At 53.2% G+C, this 14,949-nt stretch overlaps 1 protein-coding gene across 1 annotated transcript in view; it reads right to left on the reverse strand.

Annotated features, from left to right (window-relative positions):
• Nucleotides 1-11,386: 11,386 nt before the first annotated feature.
• The window catches only part of DNAAF9 (dynein axonemal assembly factor 9), a 149,038-nt gene continuing 145,475 nt past the window's right edge, over nt 11,387-14,949 (reverse strand). Inside the window, exons 36-37 of the mRNA XM_060031149.1 lie at nt 13,815-13,908; nt 11,387-13,236 (exon numbers count right to left, since the gene is read on the reverse strand). Coding sequence (XP_059887132.1) covers nt 13,124-13,236; nt 13,815-13,908 — 207 coding nt within the window. The 3' untranslated portion in view covers nt 11,387-13,123. The remainder of the gene's footprint in view (nt 13,237-13,814; nt 13,909-14,949) is intronic.

The following is a 14,949-nucleotide window of genomic DNA, read 5'->3' on the forward strand; positions in this document are numbered from 1 at the left end:
GAGTTTTCTGCAAGGCAAGCCAAAGAATTGTCACCAGCTCCATGCACCAGCCCTGGACAGTCTTCAGGGCACATCTGCTGCCCACCCCACACAAACCCTGCTGAGTCTTTCTTACCCTTCCTAGAGACCCTGGGAGAAAAAGGAGCAGGGGACAGTACAAGACAGGGGCTCCTTGAGGAGCCAGAGGAAGCCAGGCCTGTTATTCTTCAGCCCATCTGCTAGGGGCTGCCCAGGTGGGAAAGGACCGAGGCAGACAGGGAGATGTTTTCAGCATGTTTTCTCCAGGAGTAATTAACAGTAGCCGGTGAAGGAAGGAAGGATTCGCTTGTTGCAGGAGTCTGGAGGGAGGAGACCCGTCTGGCCACCTTCCCTGTGGAAGCCGGCCTCCCTCTCTCAAGCCTTCGCTGCCAAGCCCAGTAACTGGGCTGGGGCTCTTCCAGCACATTTCGGCTCTCACTCTCACGTCGGTCCCTGGTGCCATCAACACCCATCACACGTGCAGTTGCCCCCAACCGCACGCGCCAGGGGTCACACTGGGGCGACCTGGCAACGGTCTCCTGCCCTCAGCACCACCCACTTTCTCCTGGGAGGCGGAGCCGTTGGTCCTCTTGGGAGATGCCGCGGGGTGGGGGGCGGGTGGTAGGGGAGGAAGAGAGCTGTCCGCGCTTTCAGCGCCGGGCCCCGGATGGATGGTCCGGACTGTTTGTGCCTCGCTGTGTGAGGAAGGAAGCGACAGGAAGGGCCGCGTGCACGAGAGGAAAGCGGCTCCAGACTCGGAGACCCTGGGGGTCGGGGGGCAGGATGCGGACGGACTCCCGGGGCGGGAGCCCGGGCGGCATAGAAGGGAGGGGCGGGGTCAGTAAAGCTAGCACCAGAGGCTGCAGGGATGGACAAAGGACGAGGATGACGATGGTATGGAAGGGTGGGGATGCTACTCCCATGCGGGGCGGTTCAAGTGCACGTAAATAGATGGCCGTATAAACCCCGGGCGTCAGAGCGGCGACGGAGAGACTGCTGCGGCCGCGCAGGGGACAGTCAGAGGCCCAAGGATCCCTAAGAGTGGGCAGGCTGCCGCGCTGCGCCAGGGGCGGGAAAGGTGTCGGGTAGAACGTAAAGTGAGGCTTTCCGAGGTGGCTGCACGCCCGGCTGCGAAGACCCTGGCGCTCCAGGTGCTAGGGACCCCGAAACTCCGCCCCGCCATTTGCAAGCCCCCCACCCCTCCACCAGCTACCTCGTAGGCTGAAAAACTGTTAAGAGTTTCAAAACGGTGTTAAGTCAAGCGCGCAGTGCCCACGAAGTAGTCCTGGGCTTCCCCCAGCCACCCGCGTACCCACCCGGGCTCCCACTCCCTCGTGGCTGAACTCACCCCGGGCACCCCCGTCCCTGTTGGGAAGCCCCCACGACCCTCTCGCCCACCACGCCGGGGGCCGGTGCAGGCCGGCGGCGTCCGCATTCCCCCCAGCGCCTCGACGGCTCCGCGTCCCAGCTTAGCACGCCTCTGCGACGGAGACCGGACGCCCTTCCAGCCGTAGGCACCCACCGCATGGCTGGAGATGGAACACGCGCCTGGTGGCCGCGGCCATGGCCCCAGTGATCAGCCGCGGGACGGCTGCACACCAGTGCGCACGCCCTGGCTCCTCACCAGGTGCCGCGGGAACGACCGCAACCTCGGCGTCCAGGGCGGGCCGGCGGCTGGAGCCGGTGACACAAGCCTGTGCCGCGCCTGGGTCCTAATGCCGCGCCAACGGTCCTCCCCAGCGCGGCCCGGGCGGGGTCCCGTCCGCCTGCCCCGCGCCCTCACCCGCGCTCCTGTTCAGCCCGGGCGGGCTACTCCCGGGAGCCCGCGGCGACTTAGCCAGAACGCGTAGACTGGGCTTCTTCGGGCCCGCGCGCTGAGCGTTAGGGGCTGAGCGGGGCTGCGAAGTTTCTGGGAAGAAGCTCGGTGAGCTCGGAGACCCTCGGAGTTGAGGCAGTGAGGCGGGTCTGGGAAGAGCCTCCCTGCAGTCGGCTTTAAGCTCTTGGCCGGGCCCCCTCACCCCCTCCTCTCGGCAGGGGGCCTCTGCTGGGCCCCGCCCTCCTGGGCCCCGCCCCCTCCATTCATCCCGGCTGCTCGAGCGGTAAATCCTCCTAGTCCTCCTCCAGGAAGCGCGCCCCGACTAACTACACGGGCCGGCGCGCGTTCTCTGGGCTACGCCCTGCCCCGCGGAGCCCGCTGCCCTCCCGGCTCGGCGGCGTCGGGTTTACTGGCAGCGCGCCTCGCGGTTTCTCTCCCGGCCTCGTTGCGCCCTCGGCCTTCTCTTGGGTCAAGGTCTTGGCTTGCGGCTTTTTTCCTTCTCAAGATGGCCCTGCCGCCCGGTTTTCCTTCCCGGACACGAGGGAGCCCGGCCCGGGGACGCGCCTTCTCCGGCGCCTGGTCCTCTGCAAGCAGTATGTGTTCGGGGGGAGGGGTGCGGGGTGGGGCGCGAGCTCCCTTGTGTAGGGAGGCGGTGGTACGCGCGGCCAGGCAAATCCAGCCCATGCGGTGAACCCCTGGTCTGACCCTTGGTGGCTTCTCAGCAAATGATCACACAGCCCTCAGGCACCGGATTGACCCAGGAACTCTCCCCATAACAAAGTGTTAACCCCCCATCCCCTCCACACTGGCCGCCAGCCTGAGGAATAGCAGCAATCCCCCCATCTGACATCCTACTGGAAAGGAGTTCTCCGCCTCTGTCCCCCAGGCATGGAAGAGGGCAGGTGAAGCAAGCCCAGGGTGAGCCCACTTCTACGGCGAGGGCTTCCCTGTGGCCCCCAAGGGTTCCTGGTGCGTTGGGGCAGCCCCATGCATAGATCGGGTGAGGCTGACCTGGTTTCGCCTCCCAGGGAGATAAGAGAGCATTAGGAGCAAAGCTTCATGGGGTGCCCTCCTTGGCAGATGAAGGCCTGGGGGTCAGGATGGCCCTGAGCAACCTGCTCCGTGCTACTACAGAAGATGCTGCAGAAGAGACCTGCGGGACTCTGACCACGACTGACTCGGGGCTGGCCACATGCTTCTCTGGTTGTGGTGAGCAGAGCTTGGTTGGAGACATGGGGTCACCTCCATTCATGGGTATCCCCTCAACTCAGCCTAGGGACCGTCTCTAGGTCACCGTTTAGGTAGACCCGCAGCCCATGGTACAGACTCCCCCAGACAGTGGGGTGGGGGATGGAGATTTGAAGAGGAGCTGAAGACAGGCAGGCTGATTGCCCAGGAAGCAAAGTTCCATGTGGGAGGTGCAGGGGCTGGACCCCTGAAAAGACACCCATTTTGCCCTCAGCCCCTCTCATCTCAGAATGCCTAGGCTTCTACATCTGCCTCCCCATGTCATCAGCAGCTCCCAAACACCTGGACATTCCAAACCAACTGTTCCTGGAAGCCACCCTGTAATGGAGGGGACACCTCTCATCCCCTTACTGCAGCCTCCACCCTCATCTGAGGCCCTTACGACTGAGCTCACTGAGGAAACAGGAGCCCACAGACAAGATCTCCCGCAGTGGTCTATGGACCTGACTCTCACAGAAACTGACACCAACCCCTTCTGACCCCTTCCCCACTATAGCCTCCTGCACTCTGCCCCTGTGGTTTCTATTCCCCTGATTGTCCTGGAGAGAGCCCCTGACCCCCATACCCCTGCTGCAAAGTGAGAAGCTGTTTCCTTTAGTCCTCCCACCCACCACTAGCCCTCTGTGGACCAGAGGCTGAGGGCAAATACAGGTGCTCCAGGTCTCCCTCCCCCCACACTCCCCATCTTCCCCCCCACCCTCCATGCCCCAGTGGGTCCTTACACAGGGGGTTTAGGGACCTGGACATAAACACACACATTCCCTCTCATTCCCATCCTTGAAGTCTCAGACTTTACTGGGCTGTGGACACAACCTTGAATTCTGGGTTCCACAAGGCGTTTAATGGCTTTCCGAAGTACTTTCAACTGAGTTTTCTCCTTTAGCCACTATGCCTATAGATTTTAGAATCTGGAGAAGTAACTCTATAGTATCTCATTAAAAAACAAAACCCAAAATACTCCCTTGAACTCCCCCCTCCAGGTACCACCCATTTCCTCAGGTGCACTTCAGAGCAAATTTCTCCAAAGAGTTGTCTCTAGTTCTCTGTATCCATGCCCCTCCTACCTCTCTTCCACCGATGCATACCGATCTTTTGTCCCCACTACTCCACTGAAACTGCTCTCAAGATCATCCTGCCTCAGCTTTCTGCCAGCCCCTCCCCCACCCCCTAGCAGCACCCACCACCACCAATCCCTCCTTTTTAAAAAAAAATATTTATTTGTTTTGGCTGCACCAGGTCTTTGGTGCAGCATGCGTGAGGGATCTAGTCCCCCGACCAGGGAACAAACCCGGGCCCCCTGCGTTAGGGGAGCGGAGTCTTACCCACTGGACCACGTGGGAAGTACCCCTCCTTTTTTCTTGCAACATTTCCTTCTCTCTCTCTCACCTCCTCGGACCTAGGAGTGTTGGCCTGCCCTGGATCTTTCCCTGGATCCATGGCTCTCTACCAGCCACAGCTGGCCACCAGATTTCATGACACCTGTCACTGAGCTCCTGACTTCAACATGACATAGCCTACTTACACCCTCCCCGCTACCTGGATGGCTAATAGGGAATTCAGATGATATTCAGGCAAAATAGAGCTCCCGAGTCCACTATCCGCCACCATCCACCTGGCTGCTCTGGACCTGGGAGTCCCCCCGACTCATTCACATCTGATCCATGAGTAAATTTTGTTGGGTTTACCTTCAAAATAGAGCTCAGTTCTGCCCACTTGCATCCCCAGTCTGGTCCATCATCTGGCCCTCTGACTTGCCCCCACCCATCATCCATTCTCCACCTCCAATGGCTTCTTATGGCATTTAGGAAAAAAATAAAAGCAAACTCCCTGCTGTGGCCTAGGGGAGTAGGGGTGTGGGGTAGGGGGTGCTGTACAACCTGGCACCTGCCTATTTCCCATCTCATCCCAGACCTCCTGCTCCCAGGGGAGAACTGTTCCAGCCATGTGGCTGCCAACAGTTCCTACAACACAACCGGCCCCCACCTGCCTCCAGGCCTGGAGAGTCTGAGTACTGGAAGGTGTGTCCACAGCTCTTATTGCGGCTCAGTTCATCCTTCAGCTCTCAGAGAGGCCTTCCCTGGTCACACCATCTAAAGTAGTTCCTGTTTTCTTCCATCACAGATCCCCATGTCCCCTAACTATGCAGCACAGCCTTCTTACTTTACTGCCTGGGCTGTCTCCCAGGCTAGACTGGGATCTCCCTGAGAGCAAGGCTATGGTGTCTTTCACCAGCGCAGCACTGGTGTAGTAGGTGCTCAATAAATCCATGACATATTGAACACATGACCAACACCTCCATGTACAGTTCCTGGAGGCTTTCAAGCCATGAAGCCGCCCAGATGACCTCTTCAGCCACCATCCTCCACTCCCACTCAGGTTTTCCAGCCAGAATACTCCTGACTCCCTCTGCCTACTTCCTGTCACCTGGACTCTTCAGATGTCCAAGTCCCTGTATTTCTACTTCCAATCTGCCCTCTCCTACTGCCCTCACCTTCCTTGGACCCTTGGCAAGCATGGCTTTCCGCACCTTGCAGCCTTAGGCTTTCGCTGGAGTCACAAGCTTCTTGGGGCTCCTTGCTGCCCAGGGCAGGCAGCCTTGACCAACATTCCCAGCCGCTTAACAGCCCTTCTCCAGCTGCGGCTGTACCACCCCCTTGCTGTTCCTGGGAGGAGAGATGATGTTCCCACACTATCCCTCCAATGGTGCTGGAGGGGGCTGAGGGAGGGAACAGGGCCTCCACTGGCCTCTTTCCTGGGGGACACCTCCAGGCCCCCTGGGTAGGTGAGAGGAAGACCTTTTGGTGCTCAAATATCACAGCATGAAGCCTTCTCCCGGTTGCCATCTACCCCTACTGAGGGGAAGATCCAGGTTCCTATAAGGGCAGCCAGGAAGGCAAGGAGCCCTATGGAGGGCCAGAAGGACCTGCTCCGCTCAGGACAATATCCCTCTGTGCCCCCCATACTCAGAGTCAGAATCTAGTGCTAGACAGCCGGATATTGAGCAGGAAGGTTCCAGAGCTGCCCCACTGCCCTCATGCCTTCTGACCTGGGTTCCAGTTCCACAGCCCAGCTTCTCAGCAAAGAAACCCCTGGCAGACAGACACCACTGAACACTGACCTACTTTCACTCATCCTGCTCCAGGGTATCCCTATGAGGGGCCAGGAATCTGCATTCCCAGCAGAGCTGGCCCCCAAACTTCCCCACCCTCATCTACCCCCAGGCCCCACTTCATTTGAACCCCATCACCAGCCACCTGAGTCCTTCCAAGTGGTGAGTCCAGGTGGCCTATCACCCTGCTGGTCATCACTGCCCTCCTTAGCCTTTATGTGTACCCCACATCCTCCTTATCCATGGCTCTCATTCTCACTGATCCCCCGTGTCAAGGAGCTGCCCAAGGTTCTGCTTCGAGCTCACTATTCAGGGCTGACACTGCCTGCCGCCCCACTTCAGCTGTCTTTCAAATGACCTCCAGCTCCTCCCAGCTCCTGCAAGGAAGCTGGATGCACAGAAAGGAAAAGTTAGTGGGGAAGGCATACAGGGCAACACCCTCGGGCAAATGTTCAGCCTCTTTGTGTCTCTGATCCTTTTTATCTATAAAACAAAGAGGTTGAAATCGAGTGCTTTTTTTCTTTTTTAATTTTTATTGGAGTATAGTTGACTTACAATGTTGTGTTAGTTTCTGCTGTGTAGCAAAGTGAATTGGTTTTACATATATATATATATATATATATATATATATATATACCCACTCTTTTTAAAATTCTATTCCCATATAGGTCATTACAGAGTATTGAGTAGAGTTCTCTGTGTTATACAGTAGGTTCCTATTAGTTATCTAGAAATAGTTTTTTTAGTTAAAAAATTCCATGAATTTTTGGTTATCAAACCATCCTTCCTCCTCCTGTTGTCCTTATTTTGCTATTATTTGTACATTCACCCAGGCATGAAATTTCAGAGTAAAGATGTAAAGTTTCTTAAAATTTTGAAGCTATGAAGGAAAAAAATTAAACCTGTTTATTGGTATGGAAAAACAGTAGTAATGGTAGGATAAAATGGAAATATAGTCACACTTCATTTGGTTAGCTTTTTTTTTTTTAACATATTTATAATCATTTATTAGTTTGACATAAAATTTGTCGACCCTGATGCAAGTTTTTTAACCAAATTATTTTGGCTAGTCAATTTAGCAATGCTGAGGCCTGGGCAAAACAGGAATAATTTGTGGATAAACAAATTTATTTTTCTTCAAATTTCTGGAGAATGAAACAAAAGAATTTTGGAATTGTTTCAAAATGTTGGGGTTTTTTCCACTTTGGCTTTTTCCACTTCTACCTTGAGGTCATTCATCCCTTTGGCTCTTGTTTAATTAGTCATTTCGTCTTGTCAATTGCTCCTTCAAGATCACTCTCTAGTTAGTTCAGTTCTCACTCCCACCAATGTGGAGTAGCATTACAGTCTACATGATCTTTTTTTTCTTTTGGTTGGGTCATTTCCCTGACCAGGGATTGAACCCGGCCACAGCAGTGGAAGTGTAGAATCCTAACCACTAGACCACCAGGGAATTCCTGATCCTTCTTTTATTTAGGAAAAAAAAAGTATCAAACAGGTTCCCATGGAACACTGGTGTCCCTGGGTATACAGAGGCAGTAGGGAGCCTTTTCTCTGTCTTCAGGGGGGCAATTATCTCAGTGAATAGAACATTTTCAAGTTAAAATTTTTCTTCCCTTGTTTAAAAGTCACTACTACCATCACCACCACCACAACAGAACAACTATGTTTGCTATCACTTGTACTAGAAAAGACTAGCAGAAAGCAAAAAAAATTAAATCAGATAGGTATCTGACTTTAACAGAAAAGCTCAGAAATGGCCTTCAGGTGGATGTGCAATGCTGATCCAGGGAAGCAAACCCTTCTTTGGGGAACTCAGCTCCCAAATGATGTTGAAGCGCCCTCATAAATGTGCAGTGACCCCTGGCCAGGCCAATCAGAATACTCCTGACCATTGTGACTGATTCAGGGATGAGAATGTGACCCCAGATTTTGGGCCTGCCTTTGGAGAGAGAGGTCGGGTCTTGCCTTTGGGGTGTTGGGGCTGTTGGGTGGCACAGAGGAAGCTTACTGCCAGGGGACAGTGAAGCCATTAAGGACAGAGAGGGGGCTCTGATGACATCTGAGCTGAACTTGAAGCTGGTACTACCCTGGACTCCTCTTAGAGCAACGAAGCCATTCCCTTTCCGTCATGAGCTGGCAGTAGGACTGTGGTCAGATTTTCCTCGGGCATGACTGTTCCCTAGAATATATGATAGAAATTAATACATCAGCATTTCTCTGTGCTCCTCAGAGAGACTTGTGATTTTCAGCAGCTCCACCTTCTGCTTCAAATCACTTTCCACATGTCTATCCCACCAGGATTCCTTGATTCTGGGACTCTGGCTTGGTCAAGCATGCCCTCAGGGTTCAGTTCAGTAGTCCCTGGCCCCTACTGTGGGCCACTGGTGGGGAGGACCCCTTTCCCCATCCCTGGACTTCTTGGCCTCCAAGTCCTCCTGGCCCTCAAAGATCATCCAGTCCTGGAGCTCTTTGCCATTTACTGTCCCCCCTTCTCTCTGACAATTATTTGGGGGTAATCCCCAAACCCTGGCGGTTTCTGGCAAGTGCAAGCACAGGAGCTCCTTCAAGGTTCAAGCCCTGTAGGATGGCGCGTGTGGTGGTGTGTCGGGGGGTGGGGGGTCGAGGGCCGTAGCGGGGGTCGAGGGCCGTAGGGGTCGTGTTGGGAGGCTCTGGGTAAGCTGGTGCTGAGGAGGGTGTATAGTACTGAGGCCAAGACCCCTCCCCCAATTCTCTCGGCTCCTCGCACAGTTTTGCGATCACATAGAGCCTCCAAACCCAAGACCACCTTCCCAACCATTTGAGGGAGGCTGCCTGTGAAGTCTCCACCCTACCCCTCGGGCCAGCTCCCAGATCTTCCCAGTGGGTCACTTCCTTCGTCCGGAGGCCCCTGCATTGAGGGTGGGATAGGAAGCAGGGTCTCTGTGGACGCCGGCGGTGCCCCTCCTTAGTCGGTCCTTTTTCCAAAACGACAGAAGCCCCTGCACGGGGTGGGTCCTTGAGAGCTCCGGGGGTTCCGGCCGACCTCTCCCTTAGACCGTGCAGTTCCAAGGCCCGCCTGACCTAGGGAGCGCCAGGAGGAGTGCTCGGATCTAACCCAGCGAGGGCAGTGACTCTGCCACCCGAGCCAACTACTGTCCCTTCACGCCTTGCTCATCCCCCAACTGTAAAGCGGGACCGAGTGGCCACCTGACGGAGCTTTGGCCGGGATTAAACCAAGCTACCAGCCTGTGAAGCAGTGGTTCCTAAGGCAGCCTGGCGCAGGCGGGGTGCCCCGCAGGCCAAGCGCTGGGACTGCGGATGCGGCTTCTCTGGGTGAGGGTGGGACAGCTTATCTCTGGGGCTCCGCGAGACCCCTGTGCCCACAGCCAGCTTCCTCGAGCCCCTCCTTGGGATCTGGGACTCCCAGAGAGTGCCCACCACAAGCCACGGTGGTCTCCTCATATGAACTGTATTCTCCGCGGTCGCTCAGGGGTCTGGGGAGGGGAGTGCAACTCCCAAGGATTCCTCCTGAAGCAGCCCCAGCAAAGAGGCGTCCCGGGGAAAATCTGCGGGGAGGTCCCCAGTCCCAGGGGGAAGGCCACCTCCTGAACCCCCAGGGACACTTTGGGAATACAACAGGCAACTACTGGAGGCCCTGCTTGTTCAGTGATAAGTTTATTGGTCCTCAGTATTACATCTCAGTTAACAAGATAAATTCACATACACAACTGCAGGTAAAAAACATGAAAATAATATAAAAATAAATTGAAGGCTACTTTTATATATTTACTGAATTAAGTAGTGTAATAAATACTATAATAAGCAAAAAGCTTCAATCACACAATTGTTTCACTGAAGTTACAGTAGTGTTTGTAAATATGAGTTTTAAAATTTAAGTTATGAATATTAAAGCACTGAAAAACTAGTATAAAAGTGAATTTTGGCACGTAAGTGAGCTCTTCTGTCATTAGTATTTGACAACCTGGAACAGTGAGGAAGCTATTTCTCACCTACTTTTTGAGGTACAACTATCCATCTAGGTCAGCAACATGGCTGGAATACTTAATAGCTTACAATCTTTGAGTTAACTTTTCCCTTTTGACAAGCCCAAAGAGCAAATCCAGAGCTTATTACTGTGCAAAAAATTTCTGAAATCCTAATAGAATTTAGGAGGGTACTTTTTTTTTGAGACCCACAGGGCCTGGTGTCCAGGCCTCAGGTCACAGCCCCCAGGACTCTGTGGGGCCAACTCCACTCCTTGCCAGTGACCCCTTCCTAGGGTGATCCCTTTTCTCCAATTTCTGCCTCCTTCCAATCAAAAACAGAAAAATCCCACATCAAAATGTAAAATAACCTATAACTTCAGCGACTTCAACACTATCACACTCACTCGGGGTGATATAAAACTGAAGCTGCTAATAGAAGAGTGGGCAGAAAGCATGTAAGACCCTGGAGGACTTCTGCCTATCCCTAGGAACCTGATGTCTTTGGCTGGATCTCTGGTATCCACTTCTAAGGTCAAAATTTCAAACACAGTGTCATGGCCCTTCCTCTAGAGACAGTCTAAGACCCCACACCTCCACCTGGAGTGTCCAGAGGAATCAAGTGGATATTAATCTTCACATCCAAGACCCAGAGGCCCCAAAGGTTACAGAAGGGGCAGTGTGAGGAGGAAGCATCCTCCCGGCCTCAGTCCTCAAAGAGCTCACACAGCACACCGCTAGTGTGCCTCTTCACCAGGGGCACTGCAAGTACGCCCCAAGGAATGCCCTTTCGCCAGTGTGCCCTTCACACTCCCAAGCAGGCTGAGTGTCTATGGAAGCCTCAGCCAGTTTTGCCTTTTTGGCTTTGAAACTTAACATTTTGACTTTTTTCAATCACAGTTTCATATTCAAGTTGAGGTAATCACAGTTTCCCCTCTAACAGGAGAGGAATTGGGACAGTGGGGCAAGTTGGTGAGAGAGCATTTCTATGGACAATGGTCAGAAACCAAGACCATCAGGAGGTATAGCCCCATGCAGTGTTTAAGACCCACTTTTATGGGTGGGCTCCGACCCCTCTTTAAAAACTCTTTTGTGCAGCAGCCAGGAAATGGCTCAAGCTCCTAGAAAGAGAGCTTTCATTTAAATGTTCACAGCAACCCACCTGGAGGAGATGGCCTGTCATCTCCCCCCCGCCCCGCCCCCCGCCCCCTCCCACCCCTGGCTCCCTTTTCTAAGGCTGCTTGAGTTTTTAAAAAGAGCTCGGTAGAGCTAAAGGAAGCTACAGTAACTCATTATTATTTCATCAATTGCACTTAAGATCTGTTATTGATTCTGAAGCAGAGGCAGGCCCGTTGTGGACCCAGCCTCTGGCCAGCTAGAAGTGAGGGGCTCCCAGATGGGGCTCCACACCTGGGCCCTTGTCACCAGCAGCTTTGGGAGCTGAGACTGGAGCACATGGGCCTTTTCAGAAGCCTTTCTTCAAGCAAGAGTTCTTATTAAATGGTATTTGGAGTATTGTTCATTTGGCTTCAAATGAAAAATTTTTTTCTAATATAAGTACATGTTACTAACAAGCCCTTAACAACTGCTTTACTACTTGTATGCAGGACTCTGTGTGACAGACTACATGTGCTCCATCGGTTTTCTGTCTCTCCTCTGTGCCAGGATCCTTTCTCAAAAACCCCTCTACGTTACTAGAAACTTTGCTGGTTTTGCCTATGTGCTCCTTCCTAAGGCATGCAAAAAAATACGTGAAATTCAGAAAGCATTTACAATCTAGGCAGCTGAGGCGCTGAAGTCCTAACAGACATCACCTAAGTATCTGTGCCTGCGACCTTCCTCTTCCCCACACTAATTCTGGAGGTCAGGCATGGGATACACTTGAAATTCCCCTCTGCTTTTTAATCCAGCTGAAAACAAAGCTACTAGAAGGAATTCTAACTTGGATTTGGAATTCTCCGAAATTCCTGGTCCCCTAGAGCCAAACAAATACAAGACTAGCAACGATGCTTGGAGACATGAGATTCCTGAAGGTTGGGCTGAAAACCAGGCCTTCCCTGGCAAGACTGAGGGGAGGTATGGGTGCTGAGACTGAACCCCCTTCAAGTGAAGATGCCCCATAAGCGACCAGAACCCTGGGCGTAAGACTATGCAGTTGCAGGACACTGACCTTAACAGTGAGGCAAAGTGTCACCAGGGAGGCCTGAGCAGCAGTTTTTCTCGTCCCCGAATGAGGTAAACCAGAGTGATGACATGAGGAGGCTCAAACCAGTCCCAAGGGGGGCTGCTTGTGTCAATTCAAAAGCCACATACTTCTGGAAAGCAACAAGTCTTTCCCCTCTGTTTAGTCCGTAAGGGAAATTCCCTCATTTTAGAATAAGCTGCTAATCTCCGCCCAAGCTGTTGGCTCTGTGGGTTGGGATTGGCCAGGGCTTGTGCTGTTCCCTCTAGGACTGGGCACAGGGTCAGCAGGGCCCAAACCTTCAGTGGAAGGGGCCTAAACAGGGAGGCAGGCACTCCACTGGGGTGAAAGGCTCTCCTGGGGTGGTGTCTGAGGCCCAAGGCCTGTGGTGGCCTAGGCCCCCAGGCATGGCCACAGTTTGGCAGCCAGGATTCTTTATGTCCCAGCAGCCACTCTGTGCAATCCAAATGCTCCTCCCACCCTCACACACTGCTGCAACAGCCCAAAGAAAATACTGTTATCAGAGACCCAGAGGTCCTGGACTGCCGGCTGCACACAAAGGGCAGCCCCTGTCTGCTCATCCTCCATAAGGACCCCCCTCCCCTGCCAAATCAGTGGTGCAGGTGATGCTCTTCAGCGCTGTATAGAGAATAAAGACAACATGCACTCAAGCCAGCACACAAAGGCCAAGGAGAACAAAGATAGCCCCTCTAGGGAGGGGCCTCTGGAAAAGCTGAGGTTAAGACACCCCGTTTTAAAACGTCCATCTCCAGGGTCTTCTTCCTCTAGGGCTTCTGCTCAAAGAGGTCATGATACTCCTGCTGCTCCAGCTCGCGGTTATACTTCTCGATTTCCCGGTTGGCTTCTTCCACGTAGTCATTCATGAACTGGTCCATGACTGGCACCTCATTAAGGAAGAAGGCCCTGAGCCTTGGGGCCAAGGGAGCTGCCCAGGCCAGAGGAATCTGTGGACAGGTGAAGTAGGGGACACTGAGGTAGTGAGTGCTCAGCCTGCACAGAAGGTACCTGACTGGCTTTTTTTTATATACTGGCAGCACCACAGCTGCAAAGAATGTGACAGGGGTTGACACAGGGCCCTTCATGAGCTCTTAGAACTGAGCCCTTCAGCTTTCACTAGCCTAGAGCAGCACCCCATCCACCTTTTCACAAATTAACTACTGTAATCAGACCCAGTCTCCAACTTGTAAATCATGACTCCCTGATGACCACAGGATGTCACCACAGCTGCATTTAAACTACAACCCCGAGAGTAACCTCAGCCATCACTGAATGAAGAATAAATGTAATTTTAATGACTCTAAGAGGACAAAATGAAAAGTCAGCCTCTGTGGCTTGCTGTGTATTCCCAAACCCAGCCGGCACCAGGGGCTAGGCTATGATGGCTCTAGCAGATACCCTCTTTACAGCCAGGTTTTCACACCCCCCCAGCCTCTCTGCCCCAGATTCCAAGGATACGTGGGTGAAAATCAGTCTTGTCACCAAAGAAGTTGACAAACTGGGTGCCATTATAAAAGTAACCTGCAGGTAGGGGGTCCAGGTGGCGTTTCACCTGTAGGAGAAGAGTCCTGTTAGAATTATCTGACCATTTTCTATTATTCACTCATTCATTAAAAACAAAAACAGGGACTTCCCTGGTGGTCCATTGGTTAAGACTCTGCACTTCCACTGCAGGGGGCGTGGGTTTGATCCCTGGTGGGGGAACTAAGATCCTGCACGCTGTGTGGTGCGGCCAAAAAAAAAACAACACCCCAAAACAAACAAGCGTATTACCCTAGCAAAATAGCCCACTTTGCCCTGTGGAAGGCTAGGTGTGCCAGGGAATTAACACCATCCTCACAACAGCCATCAAACAATGACTGACAGAGGTTCTCCCACCTCTCAGGGAGGAACTCTGGGATTATTAATGGGACCAAGCCCCAGGTGCCAACAGTGGAACTGGTTTGACAATACACGATTCCCTTCTCTTACTTTCCCATTTTCCTAATAGTGTTTTCTAGAATCACTTCCAAAATAAACTACCTGCGCTCAAATCCTTATTTAAGGTGTGCTTCTGGGGAAACACACACTGCCTGCCTTCTGAGGTGCCCATGGTGTCCTCAGCAGGAACACCCAGAGATGCCTAGGCCCTGGAGTCGGAATAAACGGGCCCTCCTCAAATCCACAGCAGGGGCTTCTGGAAGCCCAGAGTCCTGCCCCACCTGCTCATTACTGGGACTTGTGATGCAGCTCATGCTGAGACCTGGACTCTCTGTCCCTTTTAGTCTTTTCCCCCAAACTCATCAGGAAAAGGCCTCAATGGGTATGGGAACTGGGGTAGAGCCTGGGAGTCAGCCTGGAGTCTGAGGGCTCCTCAAAGGGCCTCTCGTCCTGGCCTCAGGATTTCACAACCTGCCCATGAGCAGCTTCAGGATCTAGAGTTTTTACCTGGGACCTCGCTGGTTTCTCTGTGGTTTATCTAGGACAGAGGAATGGGAGGAGGAAAGGACTTCTGCAGCTGCTTGAACACGGTGACAAAACAGACCTCCATGTCACCTGTTTCTCCCACAGGCACTAGTTCTCCTCAATTTCGTAACCACATCACACCAGAGGC

The sequence above is a fragment of the Delphinus delphis genome, chromosome 15 (assembly GCF_949987515.2).
Source record: "Delphinus delphis chromosome 15, mDelDel1.2, whole genome shotgun sequence".
Lineage (NCBI taxonomy): Eukaryota > Metazoa > Chordata > Mammalia > Artiodactyla > Delphinidae > Delphinus > Delphinus delphis.